Source organism: Heterocephalus glaber, unplaced genomic scaffold (assembly GCF_053883595.1).
Source record: "Heterocephalus glaber isolate CG9 unplaced genomic scaffold, H.glaber_assembly_v1.0 deba00001509, whole genome shotgun sequence".
Classification (NCBI taxonomy): domain Eukaryota; kingdom Metazoa; phylum Chordata; class Mammalia; order Rodentia; family Bathyergidae; genus Heterocephalus; species Heterocephalus glaber.
Window position 1 is genome coordinate 9,919,008 of NW_028258325.1, and position 23,493 is coordinate 9,942,500.

The 23,493-nt window shown below is 36.1% G+C and overlaps 1 protein-coding gene across 4 annotated transcripts in view; it reads left to right on the plus strand.

Annotated features, from left to right (window-relative positions):
- The window catches only part of Cpeb2 (cytoplasmic polyadenylation element binding protein 2), a 58,559-nt gene that overhangs the window by 33,342 nt on the left and 1,724 nt on the right, over positions 1 to 23,493 (plus strand). For 2 of the 4 annotated variants that reach the window (XM_013073101.3, XM_021260270.2), the window contains exons 6-13: positions 334 to 357; positions 1,074 to 1,142; positions 8,211 to 8,381; positions 9,865 to 9,954; positions 13,783 to 13,901; positions 14,118 to 14,232; positions 16,332 to 16,513; positions 21,212 to 23,493. The exon at positions 21,212 to 23,493 is cut by the window's right edge and continues 1,724 nt beyond it. In XM_013073101.3, the coding sequence (XP_012928555.1) occupies positions 334 to 357; positions 1,074 to 1,142; positions 8,211 to 8,381; positions 9,865 to 9,954; positions 13,783 to 13,901; positions 14,118 to 14,232; positions 16,332 to 16,513; positions 21,212 to 21,439 (998 nt within the window). In that variant the 3' untranslated portion in view covers positions 21,440 to 23,493. The remainder of the gene's footprint in view (positions 1 to 333; positions 358 to 1,073; positions 1,143 to 8,210; positions 8,382 to 9,864; positions 9,955 to 13,782; positions 13,902 to 14,117; positions 14,233 to 16,331; positions 16,514 to 21,211) is intronic. The other 2 variants (XM_087187379.1, XM_087187380.1) reach the window with 2 other exon arrangements.

A 23,493-nucleotide genomic window follows, 5' to 3' on the forward strand; every position in this document is an offset into this window, starting at 1 on the left:
GATTATTTTCATTCATTAAGAAAAATATTTGGGATGCTGTTTAACTAAAAATTGTATGTTCCTATCTAGAGGAAATGAAGCAAATATTTATGTGTGAATTTTCAATATGAGGGAGAATAAATTGTGTATATTCTGTTACATGGTTCACATGACATATATATCATACCTGTAATGAAAGTTCATTGTAAATGGTAAAACATGCAAATGTTACGTAGCTCTTAAAGTAGCACTGATTTCCATGTGCCCACATATCCTTTCATATCACAAGTATTTGTACATGTGGGCTTATTTTTAGTTCTGACATTTTACAATTTCTCCTTTGTTTACATGCAGCAAGGAGTTATGGGCGAAGACGAGGTAATTCATTTCCGTTTGCTATGGTGTAACTGTTTCTAATTGGGTTTTCCTGATCAGTGTTGGAATTAATTATTCCAGATAATGCAGTGTCTGAATACTCATAGGAGAGTTAAGCTTTGATATAAGCACTTGCAAAAGTTTTAATTCTAACTCTCTTAACCTTTAAGGTCTATTTTCATACTAATTATGGTTATTTAATAAAATTGTTCTACTTAAACTATAACCAAATTTTTAACTTTTAACAAAGCTATTTCTTTATCTCTTAAAGCTGCTGTTTATAGTTTGCTTAACACATTTGTCACTATAGCTATTACTAAGGGTGACATGCAGTGTGATTTTTTTCATTCTCTAAACTGTAACAGATTATTAAAATTAAATTATTAAATTTAAATCATTAAATTACATAATTTACAATCCTAGATTATTTTATGTTTGACCCAGTTGAAAATAGCATATACACTAAGTAAATTACTGCTGACACTCATTAGTAGAAATCAAGCTGCTAATATTTCTCTGTCTTCTAAGACTGCAGTCCTTTCTAACACCCACTCCCCCGTCTCCCCTCCCTCCCGCCTCTCACTCTAGGATTCCCTAGTGTTCTAGCATCCCAGGAGTAAAGCTAGGATTATATGGTGCCGGAGTATTACTGAACTCCCTAGGAAAGCAGCTGACATTTCCTGTGACTAAAACTTTGCCTCTCTCTTTTTCATGTCTAGAAATTGAGAAGGAGAAAAGTAGAATGAGAGGAAGCAAAAGTAACTTAACACTGCTAGACTATCCACTAAGTAAGCAGTAATCATGATATTTACATACCTCTGGTTGTTATTTGTGCCACACTGAATAAAAAGTGTTCTCCCTGGCCTCTAGAATCTTTAAGTCATGGAGGATGGACATAATCAAAATGCCCTGAGATAAACTTTGTATATGTGTACCAGTGCTTCAGTTTCTTTTCACCTGGTCATGAATGTGTGTAAGACTATTTGGCACCACTGCCAAGCCAAACTAGATTTTAGACTCTTAAGTAGTAGTTCCTGTTTCATATTTCAGATCATCTGAATTCAACGTCATAATTGAAATTGTTTCTTCAATTGCTTGACTAAAACTTTTGCTTCTTCAGTTTTTTAACTAAAAAGTTAGAAAAGACCAAAACTCAAAGCTTGGAAATCTGAGGCTAAGTAACTTTCTGAAGACTGTTATTAGCAAGCTGAGGAGAGGGTAGGAAAGTTTCTAACCTTAGTACCTATTTTTTAGGTCTATGGACTAACTTATTGCACTGTGCAGTTCTCTTGAAACAACCCACGTTTGCTAGTCTGATTTTTAGGTATTTTTGCAGCTGTGGAGGAATTTAGAATTCTTTTCTTGTTAAACACTTTTCATCTTTTAACATTCGTGACTTATGTTTAGCTTGGCATACTCCAGTATAAATATCAATGATCTAGTAAATTCCTATGAAGAGGGTAACAGAAAGTAGTGCTGCTGTTTATCTTCTTAAATCTCAGTTCAGTAGTTGTAGATGATCATTATGACAGTAAGAAAAACTAAAAATTTCTTTTCCCATTTTTAGGAACTTGCCACCATTCTAGTCCATCTCTGTCCCCTGGGACCTATAAAGGCATCCCCTTCAGAACTGGCTCCCAGGGAGACTTTCTCACATGGTTTAAGGCTTCAGGGTAAAAGCTACCTTTGAAACAGATCTGACATTTTTCACACATATTTGGCTTGGTATAAGAGGCAGTTGATGCTTGAATTTTTCTCTCAGATTATGTGGCATTACTATAGTAATTTTTTTAGTTGGTTCTCTGGGCATTTTGGGAATATGTAACTACCAAGGACTCCCTTTTATGAGCTTCATGTTTTACATTTGATCCACCAAAGAAACTGCATTTATTCATTTTTCTTTTTAGAAAAAATGAATCTCATATCTTCCATTCATGTGAGATGTGTCACATAATTGTTATAATTTTTGCTTCCAGCACAGTGGTGAGTGAACAGCATTCAGTTCCCCTTCCAGTTCAAGGGGCACTGGTTTCTTCTTACTTGTGGCCTTTGACTCACCTTTCAGTCCAGCAAAGGGTGCTGTTTTCATTTAAACAAATTTTAACTGGACTACAGTTAAACCAAATTACTACCAAAACGACTTTATATATTTTTTTAATTTGCTTAAGATAAATATGACCTTTAAATCAAACTGGTTCCAGGTATTAATTTATGAACTATGCTAACTTTGGAATAATAAAAAGGTGATTATATTGGAAATAAGAAAAAAGCAAGGCTTTCTTTCCCTGCATTTCATTTGTAACCAACTATTTGCTACCCGTGGGTATCTCTGTCCTCTGGGAGCCAGAGTTCTGCTACTTCCAAGCTGCCTGGGAGACAGCATCACAGCGAGGAAGACGTAACATAGGGAGCTGCCAGTAACACCTAGAAAACTACCTCTCTTGTGTTGCTACTCTTTGTTCATTTTTTTTTCATTCCATCCTGCTAGTGCACATACTGATCTGGGTTGGCGTGGAGTAGGGGATCATGCAGGGAAGTGTGAAGTGTAATTTAAGCTCTTTCACTCAACTTAAAATATTACTGTATCACAATCTGTCCCTTTAATCCTATATTAATCTTCTTCCTGCTATGCCCCAGAAAGAGTAAAAATATAAAGAGCATTTTAAGTCATAGAAATAATAAGTTTTAGTGGTACTAAGCCCCAGAAAGCAATCTTTTCTAGCAGATTAAACTCAAAGCTTGAGTTAGTAGATTAAATACAGTATGGGAAGATAAGAGAAATCATTTTAAAGTGAGGCAAATTATGGAAGTTCAGTTACCAGCATTTGATTATTCAGTTACACGCTACCATTAATAAGGAATCATTAATACTATGTGTCTGACACATAGTCTTTGATGTATAATTTCAGTCATTATCAGAGAATGGCGTGATCTTTAAAGCATGAAAAAATGCCAGGATATAATATTTTGTCACAGGGGTCAGCAAACAGCATCCCACGGGCCAGGCTTCCTGTTTTTATAAACAGCATTTATCGGAACCCAGCTATCATTTACGCATTTGCTTCCTTTTGCCTGGCTGCGTTGGGGCTACAATGATGGCACAGTTGTCATTGAACAGAGTAGAATGCATGTGGCTTGCAAAGCTTGAGCTCTTTATTTTCTAGCCATTTAAAGAAGAAAAATTGCTGACCTTGCTCTCCCCTCCCTCAAAAGATTGCTGTACACTTACACCCAGCCACACCAAATTTTAAAAGAAACAAAATTTTAATGAACTTAATTTTAAGGCAAATATATGTAGAAATTAAATTTGCAAAGCCATATAGGTCTAAAAATAATAGATTAAGTATCTTAGTTATCTGCTATTAAGAAGTGACAAACCTATTATTGGGACTAGATATTTTAAGTAATAGGTGCATAATATTCTCAGTTGTTTGGAGCAGCGTACCAGTCAGTGAGTCTATTTGATTAAACAAATGGCACTCAAGAGAAATCCATCCTGAACTTCCCTCTAGTACTTTGATAGATGTTAAGTGTTGCATATTAAATAAAAAACATTATCTACCCTTGACTGCTGGCATCCTAAAGATAGGAAGAATATTCATATTAATCTTCAGTTTTTATACTTTATGTATTTTTATTTCATAACATTAAGTAAATAAAATTATGAGATGATCTATCAAGTTCAAAGAACCATGCTTAGATTCAAGCTAGAAATCAACTATGTGTACGCAAACGTCTTCTTTCATCTCCTGCCTCCCTCCCCCTGTTGATGTGCTGGGAGTGTGTTCACTCTGAGATTGTAGAATAAGGCTAAAGTCTGAAATGTCAAGTCTGATTGTTAATGTCTGGGAGCAGTAGCAGAGCGTCCAGTGTTGGCAGCTTGGGCTTCTCTGGGCTGCATACCAGTGTGCTGTGCAGAGACTTAGACGCACAAGGGGACCAGAGGTTAGGGCAAGGCCACAAGTCTACCATACAGCGATGAGCACAGGCTCAGTTTAGGAAACACATGATACACTGTCCATTATATACAGCAACACGTTTTATAGAAAGAGGGAAAAATCCCATGCTTTTTTTTTTTTTCTTTTGGTGAGTAGATTTTCACCAAAATTACTGTGAATTACTTCTTTTTGGTTGGTGAGTAGAATTTCATTGTATGATATACATACTTTTACCCTTTCTCTATTGAAAGACATTCAGGTTGGCCATTTGGAGCTTGATAAAGTGTTCATGAATATTTGAGTATCCTTTGTGTGGTTGTGTGGACATACATTCTCATTTCCCTTGGATATATAATTAAGAGTGAAATAACTGGTTCATAGCATAATTGTATGTTTAACTTTATTAGAAACTACCAATTTTATACTTCAAAGAGTATGAAACTGACTAGATTATTGACTATTTTATCCATTCTGACAGGTTTATAAATAGTGTCTCATTGCAGTTCTAATTTGTATTTTCCTGATGACTCAGAATAATGCTGAAACATTTTTATATGCTTATTGCCCATTCCACTTAATCATGATGTGTTTTCCAGTTTTTTGTGAATTTTTTATTCTGCCGAGATGTTAAGATTTTTGCATCATTATTTATAAGGAATATTGTCATATAAGTTTTCTTTAAACATTATTGTCAAGTTTTAGTATCACGGTTATAAATTAGGAAGTTTTTCCTCTTTTATACTCTCAAAGAGGGTGTCTAAAATTGCGATTAACTTCTTTTTCAAAAGTCTAGTTCATTCACCAGTAAAGCCATCTAGGTCTGGAGGTTTTTTTGTTGCTGTTGGAAGGTTTGTTTTGCTTTTTTGGTTGTTTTCAAGTCATGATTTTACTTTAATCTTTAACAGCTATAGAACTATTCAAATTTTATTTTTCTTCTTATACCAGTGTTGAAAAGGTTAAGTTTTTCCAGGGATTTATTCATTTCCTTTCGTTGTTAAATTTGTTAGCATAAAATTGTCCATAATAATCCTTTTATTTTAGTCTTTAATGTCTGTAAATTTTGTATTGATTGATGTTCCCTTTGTTATACATACTATTGGTAATTTGAGTTTCCTTTTTCTCTTGATGAGCTTTGCCTAGAGGTATCGATTTCATAAGCTTTCGAAGAATCAAGTTTGGCTTTATTGATGTTCTTTAATGTTAGTCTCTGTTTTTTATGTCATTAATTTTAGTTTTTTAATTTTCTGTGGTTTTTTGCATTTAATTTGGTATTTTTTTCATCTTTAGTGGCAGAAACTTAGAGAATTTAAGCAATTCTAGTTTGCTAACGTGCATTTAAAACTATGATTCTTCCGTTAGCTGTGGCTTTTGCTGCATCCCACAGAATTTATGTTGTATTTCCCTTATAACAAATTTTTATTCCTCAAAGTAGAAGAACCTGAAAATATTTGTACATCATTCTTAGAAAGTATGTTTGAAGTACACTGTACATGGCAGGCATAATTTATATAGTGGTTCATATATAGTCATTAATTTGGGTTATAGGGAAGGACACTTGTCAAGATAAAAAGTAGTCTTTTGTTGACTGATACCCTTAACTCCTCTTCAAAATGAGCATAAAATCCATGCTTTTAACAGCTTCTTGAAAGAAAGAGGTCAGTGCTGAAGGATCTTGCTGGTGTCTCCTGCGTTAGCTGGTCTCGGCCTTTCTGTTGCACCCTCTGATCAGCTGAACTTTGATTAATGGATTATAGATTGTTTTAGTTGTACTAATTCTAAGAGATTACTAATAATACAGTATGGTTATTGCAATGGATTTGTAATACAAATAAATTTACAAGTTAACAAAAAGCTTAAGTTAACTTTGGGCTCCTCTCTGGCGTTGCTTATAGTGATTTCTTATGCCTGTGCATTCGATATTTCTACTTAGATCCCAAATATTTATGATTTTTTTTCTCAAGATAAAAGTCTTTTAGACTTGGTTAATTGCGTGGGCTGCTAAGTTTATATATTAGGACACGTTAAAAGGAAAGAATTTCCGAGGTATTGGCATGGCTGAAATACAGCTTTTAGAGTCATCATTTTTCCCCTAAAACCTACTCAGTACCCATGTGTTGTTTCTCTACCCTGTCCTTTTAAAATGCACAATTATACAGAGATAGTCTAATCTTTAGAAGTTAAACTGAGTGAGGTTCGTTTTATTCAGTAAAAACACAGGTGGAGCATCCCTAATCTGAAAACCCCAAATCTGCACAACTTGGAACTACAATATGCGAAACACTCTGGGCCCAGCATTTCAGATACGGGCTTATCAGGGTATAATTTCATGTTGAAGAGTTTCTTTTCATCTATCACAAAGAAGGTTGACCTTTTTTTTCCTGTTGGCTCATAATTCTGGTAACAAAAGTATTTGGAAAGCTAAACTGCTACTAACAAAGTTAGTCAGTGAACAGGGATATGTTTCAGAACATCCGTAGAGTAATTCTTGTTTTATATACCAAATATGATCTTTCTCCCTGTTGTTTTTATATACTTTACATTCTTATATCCAGCATCTGCCTGGCTAACTAGCTCATTCAGATGTATAGCCTCCTCCTTTTTGCCCCCAACCCCTTAGAAACAAGATAGCATATTTTGATAGTCTTTGTTTATACCACATCTTTATGTATCCTGTTTTTGAAGATGATAACATATTTGGAACTTTTTTTTTTTTGCTACCAGGGATTGAACTCAGGTCCTTGCGCTTGCACAGCAGGCGGTGAAACCACTGAGCTAAATCCCCGGCAAGATGATAACATATTAATGACACTGTGGGTTGAGTATTACTTTATAGATTAAGACACATGGTATACATTGTATGCCTGTCTCTTTATCCCCCCAAATCCTTCACTTAATCTTGAAAGAAAAACCCGTCTACATTCTTGCTCTTTTTCCTTGTCTAGTACATTTCTGAGGACCAGTCTTCATTTGATATTTGTACTTGACAAAATTCTAATTACATGTGACTCCCATCCAACTTTACTAAAACCTCTACCTTTAAAGATTCTACATATCTTTAAACATATAAAAGATAATATCATTTGGGAGATTTAACACATTACCTTTGTTGGACAGACTACCTTGTTCTTGCAGTATCCTTCCTCTGAAGCATTTCGTTAGCTTTCTTATGGATATGTACTATCATATATCCATCAATCTTGCCTTTTCTAAGTATGCATTTTCTGAGGACAGGAGACTATCTTATATTAGATCATTTTCTTTTCTCTTGGTCCCTGAAGTGTTCAAGCAGCAGGGTTGCATCAGAGGGATTGTACAGGGTGTGCCCTGTATGAGGGTGCATTTCTGAAGGGCAGGCTCAGATGGGGACTAGAGTCCAAGAAGGGTGCCTTTTTGTGTTTCACACATGTGGAGAAGCCCCACCTACACTTTCATGAACTGGCATGCATGTAGTAAGTTACTACTCCAAGGTCTTATATGCAAGTGACTTATATGTCCTTATATGACTTATATGTCCTTACTTACTGTGGTCTGCAAGTGACTTTTAATTATGTCTTCTTATCTATTTAGTCTGTGCCATTTTTTTCTGCCACCAGTTTCTAAAGAATTCTCCTACTACATATCAAGTCTATTCTCCATACATCAGACTTTTGCTGTTGTCTGTAAGAAATTGAAGTGAACTAGTATTTCTTTTACAGTATAATTGTTGTCACATGATTTGTGTTTATTCATAAGTCATTCTTCAGATTCTCTCTTTATCCCAGTAATTTAAACCACATACTATCCGAATTTTTATTAATTTTTTACACCTGTGTTGTCTCTATTTTTTTTACACCTCTGAGTTTGTCTTCAAAAATTTTATGCTTGAGTTTATCATTTTTTAGACCTGATATTCAAGTTTTATCTGTACCTATATTTTAGGCCGTTCGTCCCTGTTTCCAATAGATGATGGCTTGCTGGATGATGGCCACAGTGATCAAGTTGGTGTTTTAAATTCACCTACGTGTTACTCAGCTCATCAAAATGGAGAACGGATAGAACGCTTCTCTCGAAAAGTTTTTGTTGGTGGGCTTCCTCCAGATATTGATGAAGGTAAGGTATTGATTTGGCCCTCAAAATAAGCAAAAGAAGAACAAATTTAAAAGAAACAAAACACTGAAGTATAGCGTAAATAGAGTATGGAATTTTTTTTACCTCTTTGACAAATTTTCAGAATTAGAATGGAGATCTGGGCTTCGGATTTAGCTCAACGGTTCTGCTCCCTGCCTTGCAAGCACAAGGTCCTGAGTTCAATCCCCGGTACCAAAAAAAAAAAAAATGGGCATATGTGGTTTTCGGGCCAGGGATTTACCTCAGTGGTTCTGCCACCTGCCTCGCAAGCACAAGGACCTGAGTTCGATCCCTGGTACCAAAAAACAAACAAACAAACAAGAATGGAGATCTGTCTCTGTTAAAAAAAAAAATTTGTCACCTGTGGAAATATGAAGATAATTGGACAAATTTTTAAATTTCTATTCTTTGTATCTTATACATATTGTTACTGTGAGCATCTTTTCTAAGATTTCCATATCTAGTTCATATCTTAATTTTAAAATACAGAACATATTTAAATATATCACACATAAAACTTTTTACATAATACGTGCACACATGCATACTTATATGCAAATAATGGAATCAGTTGTGAAACTATGTCGAAAGTGCATGACAATCAAAAGGTAAATTTCTTTAGGGAAAAACACACTCTTAGAAATGGGTAAGAGGCTATAAAATTGAAAAGGGAAATGGAAAACAACATCAAGTGGGAAATTTCAGATTATACAAAGGCTAATAAAAATGTGAAAATGATCATGTGTAAAAACAGAAGGTCAAGGTTAAAAGTACTGAACTATATTTATGATGTTATAGGAAATTACCACTCATTAATAACTTATAGAGAAGATGTTGATATATTTGGGGGAATATTTCAGTTCTGATTCAAATATACACAAGCTTACCCTAAATATTAATCAGGATGATAAGATTTCCATAGCTATGACTGTATTATTGGATGTGACCATATAGTATGTGATTTTCAGTGAAGCTACCTGGTATGTGTTAGACCTCTACATTTTACCAGCATTGTAGCTATTCCAGTCTGTTTCAGGAAACCATCTCTTTCCTACAAGACTATGATTTTACTTGTGAAGCAGCAACAGCTCTATTTAAATTGACACGACGTTGACTTTTTCCAAGCTAGTACTGATACATGTGCTATGAAGTGTACCATAAGCATTTAGTGTTCATGTGAAGTTACATAAAAATTTTTTAATTTACAGAGTAATTTACACAGTACTGGAATTATTTTTTTCAGTATGCTACTTAAAAGTAAACTTATCTTGATTAAAACAGTTGTAGATTTTACATATTATCTTAATAAGCATATTGACCATATTCTCTTTGTTTAGAGTCTAGCTTACCTTAGCATAACTTGACACTTTAAGATGTTAAATCTTTGAAGTAATCAAAAATCAAGGATTCTTAAAATTAATCATTAAAGCTAATTACTAATGGATATTATTTGTATTTTTTAAAGATGAAATAACTGCTAGCTTCAGAAGATTTGGGCCTTTGGTAGTAGATTGGCCTCATAAAGCAGAAAGCAAGTCCTATTTTCCACCAAAAGGTAAGAAGTTTCACTGTTCATATTTGTTAGGAAATTTGTTGGATGAGAGCAAAAGAAATATTGTCAATTATTATCAGAAATAATGCTAGTTGCTTACTTTTGTGCTTTCCAAGAATTGAATATAAGAGATTTTGTATAAATACTAATAATTGTTGGAGCCTGGTACCCTGAGAGATGGGGGCTGATCCTGAGAACTGTCCCGCCTGGACTGGAGCCAGTCAGGCACAGTGAGAGACTCTGGTGGTAGATCCCATTGTAACTGATACGGTTCGGTTCCATAAGCTCCAGTCAGTAAGTGTTTGAGTATTTTCTCTGTAGAGCATCATTCTAGGTAATGCAGGTATAGACATGAAAAAAAGTGTCCTTCCACTCAGTAAAATGAAGACTGGGTGAAGTGAATTTATTTATATTTTAACTCCTAGTTTTATGAAAAGATAAAATGTTAGGCGGATGCTTAGTTCCGTCAGCCACTTACTCATAGGATCATTCTGTGTCTGATCACCAGAGGACTACAACACAGTCGTGCTCGTGTTACTGAGCACGTCACATGATGGAGGCAAGCGTTCATAGGGGTGGGAGGTGTACCTGCCCACGATGACCAGAGAAGCGAGGGGAAGAAGAGTTGAACATTATCCATTCTGTTAGAATCTCTGAACTGAGTAACTGTCCCAAAACTGGTCCTGCTCTCCATGCCTCAGCACTTCTCTGTCTGGCCGTGCCGGGGCCCTGAGGCTTTTTCTGTAACTCTTTATTGGGTTGTCCCCACTTATCTTTGGATCTCAGCTTTGGTATCAGTTGCCCCCAGAGTCCTTTGAGAACTGACCTAATGAGGCCTCCTCGTCCTTTGTCAGTCATACCAGCTCCTAGCACTGTCTCTTTCATAACATTCATCACACTTGCAGTGGTACATTGTGGCAGCTTGAGAAACAAGCAGTTGTTTTGTTAGTGTCATCTGTAAAGCTGTCTTCACTGAACTTCATAAATAGTGTTTGTGTTCTTAGTAATTCACAGATTGGAAATTGCCCAATAAGTGATGTAAACACTAATAATCACTACAGGATAGAGAAATTACTTTGACCCAAGGAGGTGCGGAAAAACATCACTGAGAAGTTTCAGATTAAATCGAAGAGCTACTGTGTAATTCGGATAGATAAGAGAAGTTGAAGTTTCAGACCAGAATGGAAATGTTCGGTCTACCCTCCGTATCTTCAGATATCTTGTCCGTGACAGATGCAGTCAACCATGGAGCAAATCTGTTCAGTGAAAAAACATTTGCATTTATGGTGAACAATATGGAAATTTTTCTTGTCGTTTTTTTCCTAGACAGTATAGTATAACAACTACCTATGTAACATTTACATATCACCTTATATAATAATGGATGATTTAAAGTATACAGAATTTGCCTATGCTATTGTATATAAGAACTTGAATATCTTTGGATTTTGTTTTTTGGCAGATTGTCCACAATCACATGGATACCAAGGAGTGACTATAATTTTAGAAAGAATTTAGAATTGGTGTGGGTGAAGACAGACACAGGTTTTGCCTGAGTGTACTTGGTCATCCCAAGGCGATGGTGCATTTTAGGCCTAGGAACATGGGGTTAAAACTGATAAAGCAGAATAATTATCTTCCTTGCTGTTGTTGTTATCATGGTTACTGTCATGTTTTCATTGTTTATCTTCTCAATCTAAAATAATTGAAAGAAAAGAGAAAAAGATTAGTACTGCCAAATTGGAGGCTTTTTTAAAGTATAGTTATATAGTTCATTGTAGCCATTGTCAGACTCCAGTGTTTCCAACTCTTATTCTCAAATATTTATCATTTCTGTAATTCAGCATTTCCCACAGTATGGAAAAACACTGATACAGAAGCATCCAGGGAGCACAGCCACCTTGTCATTTTAGGAATGACTTGAGCCTTTAGATCAGTGGTGGCAAACCATTGGCACACGTGCCGCAGTGGGCATGCAGAGCCCTGTCTGTCAGCATGTGAGCCAGGTGTTTGTTCTAAACTGAACACCTCAAGATTCAGGTTTAATTGCAGTGTTGGCACCTTGTGACAGTTAAGTGGGTTTTGGGTAGCAGTTGGCCACTCAGTCTCTAAAATGTTTGCCGTCACTGTTTTAGATGCTAGCCACAGAGGTACCCAATTCCTTTGCAGTGAACAACATTCACCTTACATGATCATTGTTAGCTTGCTTTAATAAATTCCAAAGATTATTTTGTGGTTTGTTTTTGTACAAACATTTTAATATCTAATGGCTTGCATTAGTTGGGTCATAATTTACATAACCTATTGCTTAACAAATTTAAAATATTAATTTAGTAAATATTAATTATTACAGAACCACCATAGTTGTAATATCCTTAGTTTTTATCAAAATTAAGGCCTTAAAACCAGTCTTGCCTGGCATGGTGGTACACACCTGTAATTCCAGCACTCAGAAGGTTAAGGCAGGAAGATTATGATTTGGAGGCCAGCCTGGTTTGCATAGCAAGTTCAAGGCTGGCCTTGACTACATAGCAAGACCTTGTCTCAAGAAACAAGCAACAACAAGGAAGCCAGTCTTCATATTTTTCAAGTGTATTTAAATGAAGGCTAAGGTGTATTTTTAATCTTGCATAATCTTAACTTCAGAAGTTTCTCTTTGTGTAGATTGGTTTGAAGGTCTCGTGTTTTTTTCTCTATGGAATCAAGTATTTTTATTCAAAGGAAGTTCCTTTGTGCCATATCAAACCTTTGTAACATAAAAGCCATTGTTGACAGTAAGTTGTGTTTTCTGAGTTCTGAGTGAAACTTCCCATTGTATTATGGATGCAGGTGTCCATGGCTGCTTGAGGCTGCCTTGGATGGGACTAGATCACTACGCTGCACACTTAATGGCAGAGAAATGTCACTGAGGCAAGGCAGATTTCTAGGTCTCTTAACTTACCAGCTGCTGGGAATATTCACATAATAGTAAATTTACAGTATAAATTTTTATGCTTTCTTTTATATGCTTTATGTTCTGTGTTGCTGGATGCATGGTTTTTAATTAAAGATTGACAATTGGTTGTTCACAAGGAAAGGAGGGAGGATATACTTCCCAAGGGAATAGGAAGCTCATACCAGCCAGCTTATATCCATGTCTGAACAGTCTCCAGTTTGATAAAAGGTATCCCACTGCCTATCCAAGTTGAGATTTGATTTAAAAGTTTTGCCCTATCACTAAAGAACATGTTTCATTCCAGTCTCCCTAGGGTAACTATCTTAGCATCTTTTGGGACTTTTTAAAAGACTGCGGAATCTTCCCTCTACTTAGGGCATTTCTTGGGTCTTTCCAAGTATGCTGTAGTCTGAAAGTATCCTCTAGAATGTGAATTATCCTGAGGGCATTTAAAGGAAATTTTGGCTCCTGATACACTCACCAAGTTACTGCTGACAAGCTCGTTAAGAACATGGGTTACTATTAGAAAGAGCATGCGAGACCTTAAGGCTGACCTGAGTTTTACATTATTCAGCCATCTGTACGCTGTGAGATTGACTTTGTTCAAGTAATAGACTGAGATGTAAATAGCTCTTCACTTATCATAGATTTGTGAAAATCAAATGAAACAATTCACATAAACAGTACCTGAGACTGAGTGCTCCACAGAAGACAGCTAATCCCTTTACTGTTTGTTTTTTTAATATATTCCAGAGAATATAGTGTTTTCCTGTAGAAGGCATAAGAATTCAAGTCGTATTAGTTTTTTCAATAGCATGTATTTTCTAAACAGTACTGAAATTTGGGGCTGATATCCTTATGTTGACCTACTGTCTCATTTTCCATGGTTCTTCCAGGCTATGCATTTCTTCTCTTTCAAGAAGAGAGCTCAGTTCAGGCACTAATTGATGCTTGTATTGAGGAAGATGGAAAGCTCTATTTGTGTGTTTCCAGCCCTACAATCAAGGACAAACCAGTAAGTAAATGCCATCGGAACTCCAGACTACAAATGCAAGTTTTCCAAAAACTATTTTGAAATTTTTGTTTAGAAACAAATTACCATGTTAAGAGCCATGTCAGTTAAACATCCAGGTGATTTATATTACATAGATAGAATTAACAATATTCAAATCCAGTTGTATAAATTTTTTAAAAATAAAAGGAGTAACACCCAATGTAATTTTCTTCGTAGGTTCAAATACGTCCTTGGAATTTAAGTGATAGTGACTTTGTTATGGATGGTTCTCAGCCTTTGGATCCCCGAAAAACAATTTTTGTTGGAGGTGTTCCGAGGCCACTAAGGGCTGGTAGGTAGAATATTAACAGATTTTTTAAAAATAATTTAAATACAAATTAAGTAACTCAGGAAATATTCGGCAGCTGTTATGTACTTGACACTGTGGGGCAGGTCTTGAGAAGATTTCTTCACAGTGTTCCTATAGTTGCCAAATTCTGAGAGCCTTTCTTGAAACACTCAAGCTTTTATTAGTTGATATCTACCTGAATACTCAGACTTCCTAGGTGCAACTCTCTAAAATAGGGGGATTTTGGGTCCCTTAATTACATATGGGTTGATTCTGGCATCTGAAAAATACATGGATTGTTTTCTTTTTCCTGTATCTTAACTACAGTATTAACTAAATTAGTGTTTTCGATGAATGAGTGGTGAACTTGCTTATCAATAATCAGGAGCCAGAAATCTACTAAAAGATGTCATATAGGACAAAACTGTAGCTGTAAATGCCTGCTGTATACGCAGGTTATAAGGTACCATGTACTACCTAAAGGTGTTAATGATTTCTGTCCTCTTCCAGTCTGGGAGATGTAGTAAAGAACTGTTCACACTATAAATATTTTAAAAACATGACTGCTACAAAGAAAGACCATGGGGAATAGAGGAGCACATGTAGGAGGGGACTGTGATATAAAGTTTGAACAAAAGGAGTAGGGTGGGGCGGTAGGGGTTGTGAGGAGTGCACTTCAGACAGAATGGCATATTCAGGAGGTGGCAGGGTGCATGGAATGGACTGGAAGCAACCCAGAGTGGCAGACCAGGGACTTGAGGAGAGGGGAGAGGCACAAGAAGGCATTAAAAAAGTAAACAGCAGTTAGACTGTACAAGTCTAGTAGGCAGATTTGGTATTTATCCTCAGAGCAAGGGAAACCATTCAGAGTTTGTAAAAATGAGAGACATGATCATATTTGGAATTTTGAAATATAGTTAAGCTAATGACCCAGAGAGGGAAGCTCAGTTGCAAGTAAATATGGAGAGCCCTGGTTTTAGAAGCCTGTGATTGCAGTCTAGGAGGCAGACAGTGGTGGCAGGAATTAGTGTGGCAGTGCACAAAGAGCCAAGTGAGCAGATGTCACAAATATTCACAAGGCAGGCCCAGGGATTTAGCTCAGTGGTTTTGCAGCCTGCTGCTCAAGCACAAGGACCTGAGTTCGATCCCCAGTACCAAAAAATATATATATATATTCACAAGGCAAATGCAGAGGTTGAATCTCCGCTTTCATCCTAAGTTCCAAGGTAGACAGTGGTGCCTTTGACTGAGCTATGAGGAACACTGGAGAAGGAGCAGGGCAGGAGAGAAGATCCTAGTTTCAGTTTTAAACACAAGTTCATGGCACCATGCAGAGTTCCAAAATAAAAATTTCAGTTAAACCATATAGTTTCTAGTATAGTTTTTAAGCGAATCACTCTTGCTACTGTTTTGGAAATAAATGGGAGGATGAAGATCAAAAGCAAAGAGATAAGGCCATGCCATAAACCAGATGTGTGACACCTTAAAGTGATGGAGGTGAAGAGATCACATCCTAGGTGTGTTTTGAAAATCAGGGTGATAGGATCACATGTACAGTGAGGAAGAAGAAAACAGAATGAAGCCAAAAATCCTGACTTGGCAACTTGATTATTTCCATTGTGTACTAACTGGGTCAGCAGAACCTCATTGGAATGGGTATAATGAGATGATTACCTGTGTTGTGTTTTTAACACACTGTGGGTTGCAGCATCTGTGAAATACCAACATGAATAGTCTAGGAGGCAGTGACATTTGTGAGTCTAGAGCCAAGGGAAGAGACCTATTGATTAATAAAGGTTCAAAGAACAGGAAGAGAGTGATTGGATGTACACTGTTCACACGTGAAAGGATTGAACGTAGAAAAGAGTGTAGAACTGTACCCGAAAAGAAGACACAGTATACAGTATGTGGGTTTAGGGCTGGGAAATGGGTAGATGTGGTAGGAATCTAACTTTATGTTTTAAAAAAAGAAAAACAGGGCTCTTGATCTCAGGCTCTCTTTTAACAACTCTCTTTTGTTAGTATCCTGTTGTTTACTTTTTAAGAAACATTGCTGATTTGCTGTCCTCTCATGTTTATTGTGAACATCTTTCATTTTAAAGTGGAACTTGCCATGATCATGGACCGGCTGTATGGAGGTGTTTGTTACGCAGGAATTGATACGGATCCAGAGCTAAAATACCCAAAAGGTGCTGGGCGAGTTGCTTTCTCCAATCAGCAGAGCTATATTGCTGCCATTAGTGCTCGATTTGTTCAGCTTCAGCATGGCGATATTGATAAACGTGTAAGTTGCATTCTGGAAAATCACTGTATCTTATAATGTGCCAATTCAAAGCCTACCACCCAAAGGAGTTAATATTGTAGTCCATGCATTCTGTTTATTTATTTTTTGGGTTCTAAGGATTGACCCCAATGAGCACTGAGCCACAACCCCAGCTCTTTTATTTTTAATTGTATTTAAAGCTAGGTCTTATTAAGTTGTCCATGCTGGCCTCTCTATAAGTCACGTCCTCCTGAGTAGCTGAGGATACAGGCATGCACAACAGTGCCCAATAAGCACTTTGTTTTATACTCCTTTATCTTAGAGTTTTATCAAAATATGCTTGAAATGTAAAATTTTTAAACATAGATTATATTTCAAGTACAGTATAAAAATTATGAATATAGATGTTATTTTAAAGCCATGTCAAAATTTTTATCAGTCAGTAGGTCCCAAGTATCTAACCATGGATGTGGAGCTTCTTTTTAAGAGCTTGCCCTTGAGCCAGGCTGCCTGGGATTGAGTACAATTTCCTCCTTTTGCCCTATAATCCTGGGCAAATTAGCTCTCTCAATGCACTTTTTCCTCATTTAGAAAATGGAAAAGAATATTAGTAGGTCTTCTTAGTCATTTGAGAACTAAATTCATATGTGCACAAGGATTTGAGTACAACTTGACAAAGTAAGTGCTACTTCAATGTAAGTTTTCATTTTTAAAATACATGTGTCTTGGGACTGGGGATTTAGCTCAGTGGTTCCGCCGCCTGCCTCACAAGCACAAGGACCTGAGTTCGATCCCTGGTACCAAAAAAAAAAAAGAGTACGGTCTAAAATACATGTGTCTATTTCTTAATTGACCTAAAATTTAACCTATTATCTCCTTAGTAGCATTGCTTATATATCACAGTAAGAACTCTTTAAGTCCTGTGAGTGATAACTGAAAGTCACTCTGTTGAATAATTCTCGGTACTGTGGTTGTCATCTAAAGCAGGGGAAAGAGGTGAATAACACCCAGTTGCTCACTTGCAAAACGATTTCACACTAAAATCAGTGACTAGTTCTTATACATAGCTAACCAATATTATAAAGTAATCATGTTTATATTTAAAGTACAGCTGACATGTACTAAGAATATGGGACAAATGAATTTTTTTATATCCAAATGAGTAGAGTAACTTGAACAGGTTCTTATTTCCCAAGTAAGCATTTCTTGAAGGCTTTCCTGTTTTTCCTATTGAAGGTGGTTAACTAATTCTATTTAACTAGACTGGACAGTGGACTACTAAGGAGTAGTCATGAATATAATTAGCAAGCTATCTCATTTAGAAAAGGAAGTATAGCATAGGTATGCAAAATGACTTTTTGTTTCCATTGCTAAGATATTGCCCAAAATAAAAGAAAAAGGAGGGCTCTGCTTTTATTCAGATAGGCATATATAAGCTTTTTGAACTGGTTTGGATCTTAGATTTCCTCTAGTATCAGTAGTTCTCAGCCTCAGCTGCACATTAGTCACCTAGGTACTTGGAAAATCTTAACATCTGGGTCCCATCCCTGAGACTGCTGTAATTGGTCTGGGGCACAAGCAGGGTAGCAGTTTATAAAGTCCCCCGGTGACAGTAAGGAACAGCCATGGTTAAAGTCATGATCTGGTCTAATCCTAACTTTAACAGCAAGGAGGCTGGACCACTAAGGAAGTTATTTACATCTGTATAATTGTGGTTCTGTAACATACACAAGTAAAGAGCTTGCTGCTGTGTAATACCTCATACCTCTTTCCTTATAAAATGGTAGTTAAGGATCAATTATTTTGGACCAGAGTACTGGTTCCTAAACTGCAACTCAGATGCAGAGCATGTGAATTAAGAAACATGAAGAACTAATGAACCCTCTGAAACACACTGAACAACTAACTTTCTGTAGCTCAGATAATACGTCAGAAACCAAAGCTGAAAGATTAGCACCCTCCAGGGCTCTATTCTGGAACTGTGGGCACTCAGTATGGTTTTTTCAGAACATATGGAACCAGGCATGTGAAGTTCATTTTTTAGACTCAAGGATGTCTGAAGGAGAATATGTGGAAGATTTCAACCTTGGATAAAAATTTATGTTACATGTTTTTTATGAATATATTACTTTTGTGTAAATTGGAAAAAAGTATAAGGAAATTAAATTGTAGTACACTATTTTCTGTGTAATTTTTTTAAATACACCTTTTTGAGAGGTATCAGGGATTGAACTCGGGACCTTGTGCTTTCAAGGCAGGCAGCTGAACCACTGAGCTAGATCCCCAGCCCCTAAATACATCTTCTTAAGGCATTGAAATACCTGTGAGAAAAGTTTATTTTCTAAGATAGTGTGATACAAAGATACATTTGGAACTTCATCTGAAAGAATTTGAATCTTAAATATTTTACAGATCACTAGTGTAGCTTAATATACAGAAATATTAAGGCATTAACCTTGATAGCATTCTTCTCTCCAATGTGAATGTAGTTATTAAGCCATATAAACAAATTAAATTTAAATGTGTAACTGACATATATAATAATATCTCAAAGATACATAGAATATTTATTAGAAGATTAAAATTAGATAGGCTTATGAACATATGAGGCTTATTTCCTGACTCTCTGATACCTGGGTAACACATTCACCACAAATGTGTAATTCATTACATTTTTTGCATGTTATTACACAAATAATATGTCACAATACCTCCTGATAGACACTGAATTGAATTATGTCCGTTTTAAGTTAGATACTAAATTTGAAATCTCATCTTCCATCTGAAGTCTGTGACTTTAAATTTGTTCCATAAAATAATGTCTGCAGAATTTTAAAAATACAAATAATTGAGATCATTGCACGAGTAAGAGTTTTTCAGTAGTTTTGTATTAACTCCTGAGCGCCTGTCATTTTATGAGGCATTGTAGAAATAAAGAGCACAGACCTTGGTTAAATTTGCTTAAAATTGTATGGTAAAATACCAGGTAACCATGAGAGAGAAAGGCAGAGGGCATATGTAAATGTACCACATTTGTTCCTAAAGTATTTATAAGGCTCCTCCTGTGTGCCAGGTATTCTACTCAGTATGGAGAACTCGGTGTTGGACTAATGGCTGGCGTCCCTGTGCCCATGGGGGTGTAATCTAGTGAGATGAGATGCAGCCAGGCTCATGCCGCCTGATTCTTTGATTACAGTAATGCTCTTCCTTGATTATAGTTAAAATGATGATAATCAAAACTAACAGCCTAGCAAAGATAAGAGAGAATTCAAAAAGATAAAGTTGAGAGGTAAAGATTGAGCCTAAAAGTTTTAGAATTTAGGTTAAAAATTGTTTTAATAATCAAAGACCAATGGGAAAAGTTAAAAATCCCTTAACTGGTAAAGAGAACTTACTAATCAGTTTTATTAAAAGAATCAAAAAACTCAAGCAAAAATATATACAGAAGATACAAGCATGCAATTCAGAAAAGCAAAATATCTGGTACACATAAAACACAATTATAGTAGCCTTTATCGGTGAAATACAAACAAGTCTGTTTCCATTACCTTCCTACTAAACATTTGTCTTACACTTATCCTTTTCATCAACTTTTAAGTTGTTTTCAGTTCATTACGGTTTTTACAAATATCCTCATATGTTCATTTTCTGGGCACACACAAGTATTTTAGTAGAATACGTTTGTAATAGAAGTTGTTTTTTTACCACAGGCAAACTACTTTATCTCAAGCCCTGTCCTTCAAAACACTAAGGGAAAGGCTAAGATCTTTGTCTTCCTGGCACACATCAGCCACATGGATAATGTGACCTTCCACTCATAAGGCTATGAAAGCTAGAAAGCAAGGCTAGTGCGGCTAATAATAACTAGCACTAATTCAGTGTTTGCCGTGTTCCAGGCACTGTGTTTTCATGTATAATTTAATCCTCACAACTCTGAGACAGATTCTGTTATTCTCATTACAGATACAGAAACAGAGGCTGAGAGGTTTTTATCCTTCAGAGTTGTCTGTAGTCTGACATCTTCTGCTGAGTAGGCCTCCACAGTGGACTTGACCTTTATATCGTGTAAATTCACAGAAGTCTAGACAGGCCCTTACCACAGTTCTAGTTTGGACCAGTTACTTACGAGAAAACTAGGGCCCTCACCTGCGGTACAGAAGCGCTACCTCGTTCAGTCATTGTTAACACTTTCACCATCTCTCTCACGTGGAATTCGAATGAGGGAAAGGTGTGAAAACTATTTGCCTTCTGTGACCATTGAATATCCCTTCCATTTTCCACTCACAGTCACTGCACCTCTGAAAATACCAACACATAGGTGTGAGAAAAACATGTTCTTCAAGAGAGGTGAGGGTGGAGTGTCCTGCAAATGAGATTTTTATAGTCTTTAAAAGTATGTTCTGGTTCTTAAAAGATAACAGTAAATAACATTTGTAGTCATCTGGAGAAAGGATATGACAATAAAATAACTGAATTAAGGGCTCATTATTTAACTGCACAGCCAATTATAAACAGGAAACATATGTAAAACTATACCTAGCACAAAAACAAGTTTTTTCCCCTACTGTATGGTAAAAACTAAAGCCCTGGAAAGCTTCCTACTTTGTAAGTTTTAATGGTGGTCCTTTCCTCTAAACACTGCATAAACATTTTCAATCATTATTGAGTTTGAGTTCTGAAGCATACACTAAGGAAACATTTTCCTTCTCTGTTTTCTAGGTGGAGGTAAAGCCATATGTGCTGGATGACCAGATGTGTGATGAATGCCAGGGTGCACGCTGTGGTGGAAAATTTGCCCCCTTTTTCTGTGCCAATGTCACTTGCCTGCAGTATTACTGTGAGTTTTGTTGGGCAAATATCCACTCTCGTGCAGGACGCGAGTTCCATAAGCCATTGGTGAAGGAAGGTGCTGATCGCCCGCGTCAGATCCACTTCCGCTGGAACTAAGAATGGCAAACTGGCCTCTGTTGAACAAGGAGAGAAAGGGTGCATGTGGCTTACTGTGTCTGAAGATACTGACATGCAGAAGAAATAAGTGCATTCTTCTGCTTTTCACCCCAGCTATCAATACATGCATCTTTATCAGCAGCCAAAACACTACAAGCCTCTTGTTTTTCACCAAAACCCTACATCTCAGGCTTACTAATTTTTGTGATATTTTCATGTTAAAATAAAATGTTTTTTTGTATTTTCTCCAAGTTATTTTTATATGTAAAGTTAAAATTAGATACGAGAATGTTTTGCGTAGGGGCAAACACAGTCTGCTGCTATATAGTGGGTGAAGCGTGCACTTATTTCTAAACATGGGTTTTTAACTTCAAGATCTGCCCCAGTACTTTACCAAAGGTAGCAAAATAATAGTGAAGATGGAATATGTCTGCTACAAATGCTTATTTTTATTGTTGCTATTTTCAGTGTATACATAAACTAAAAATTAGGGTTGATTTTTTTGCTCTCCATTTTGACTTGCAAGAAATAATACCTCAAGATAATCTGATTTATTAGCTATTTTTAAACATTTTTAATCACAAGCTGTATTAGCTTTGCTGCTATATAGGTGTTATGTGTAAATGCCACCTATTAATACGGGATTGAAAACGTTAGAGACACACTGCATTGCAGATAAAATGCAGGCAGCACAATATGGCCTAAACTGCCATAGTTTTAGAATGTGAAAAAAATGCATGTTTACTTACCTGTATACAACATATGCATGCACTAGAATAATTAACAAGAGGTGAGGTATTGCAAATGCTCAAAAAAGCTCTCTTGAGTCTAGGTAGCATGAACAAATGATAAAATTTGTTTAAAAAAAGCAAACTTGCATGCATTTATTGTGACTTCAAGTTAAAAACGTCCTACATGTGTACAATATGCAAATTAGTTTTAGATTAGAGAGTGCAGCCATTTTGTGATCTGGTCAGTAGTGGAATTCGATTTTATGCAGACTGGATGTAATATTTGTAATCCCTGTGCAATTTTGTGATGTGCGGTTCTAATTCATGTGCAGTGATATAGATAAAAGACTGAATAAAAGAAAAATACAGGAATTCTAAAGAAAGTTGATTTTAGCCCCTTTGATAGTTCATGGTTAGGACATCCGTTATAAACCAAAGATGGCCAGCACACTGCTAACCAGTCACCAAATGTAAGACCCGTCAGAAACCCATATTTTAAAAAATGAATTTTATAGAAGAATGCAGAACTTTAGTAAACCTAAATAAAGTCAAAATGGAGATGGGGAAATATACAGATGGCTAGTTGCATAAAATTAAAGTTTACCTTTAAGGCAATGGTGAAATCTGGCTTAACTTGCTTACATGTTTGACCTATGTATATTGGGGGTCTTCTGTCTAAACTGGGGTCACTGTTGCATGGAACATTGTTGTTCTTAATGGTTAAGAATTGCTTTTTTAAAATTTTTGATGAAGGAATTTTGGTAATGACTTTGCTTGCAGTTTTAAGTTTTTTTTTTTTCTTTTTTGAGAAAGTAGCATGGAAACATGCAATAGTTAATGAGTTTCTCTTGGTACTGAACACTATTAAGATATCATTATTGATATTTTTTCTCTTTAGAGCATTTTTAATGCAACTAGCCCCTATATTTTAATGTAAGAGTTACTCTGAAATCTACGCAAAGCACCCAACAATGGTAAATGTTTGTTTTTTTTTTAATGCAGAACTAAGATTTTTGACTCTAAAGAGAGAAAATTACAAGGGTGTTGTCTTACAGCAACCCCTTGGGACAATCCTTCATGTGAGCAAAGTGTTGATGCTAATATCGGTTGTCTCTGGTGTGCTTTTTTGTACTGTAAAAATGTGTGGTTCATGTCTAACTCTGCTGTTTTATTGTGGTTGTGGTTCAAGTTTTTAATGTTTAGAGTTGATGCTGTTTTCAGAAGAGCTTTTTACTAATTTATTTGTCAGTGTCCCCTATTTGTTACTTAACCATGATCCTCCAGATTTTTTGGAGTATTCTTTTCTAACCTTAACCCTGCCAA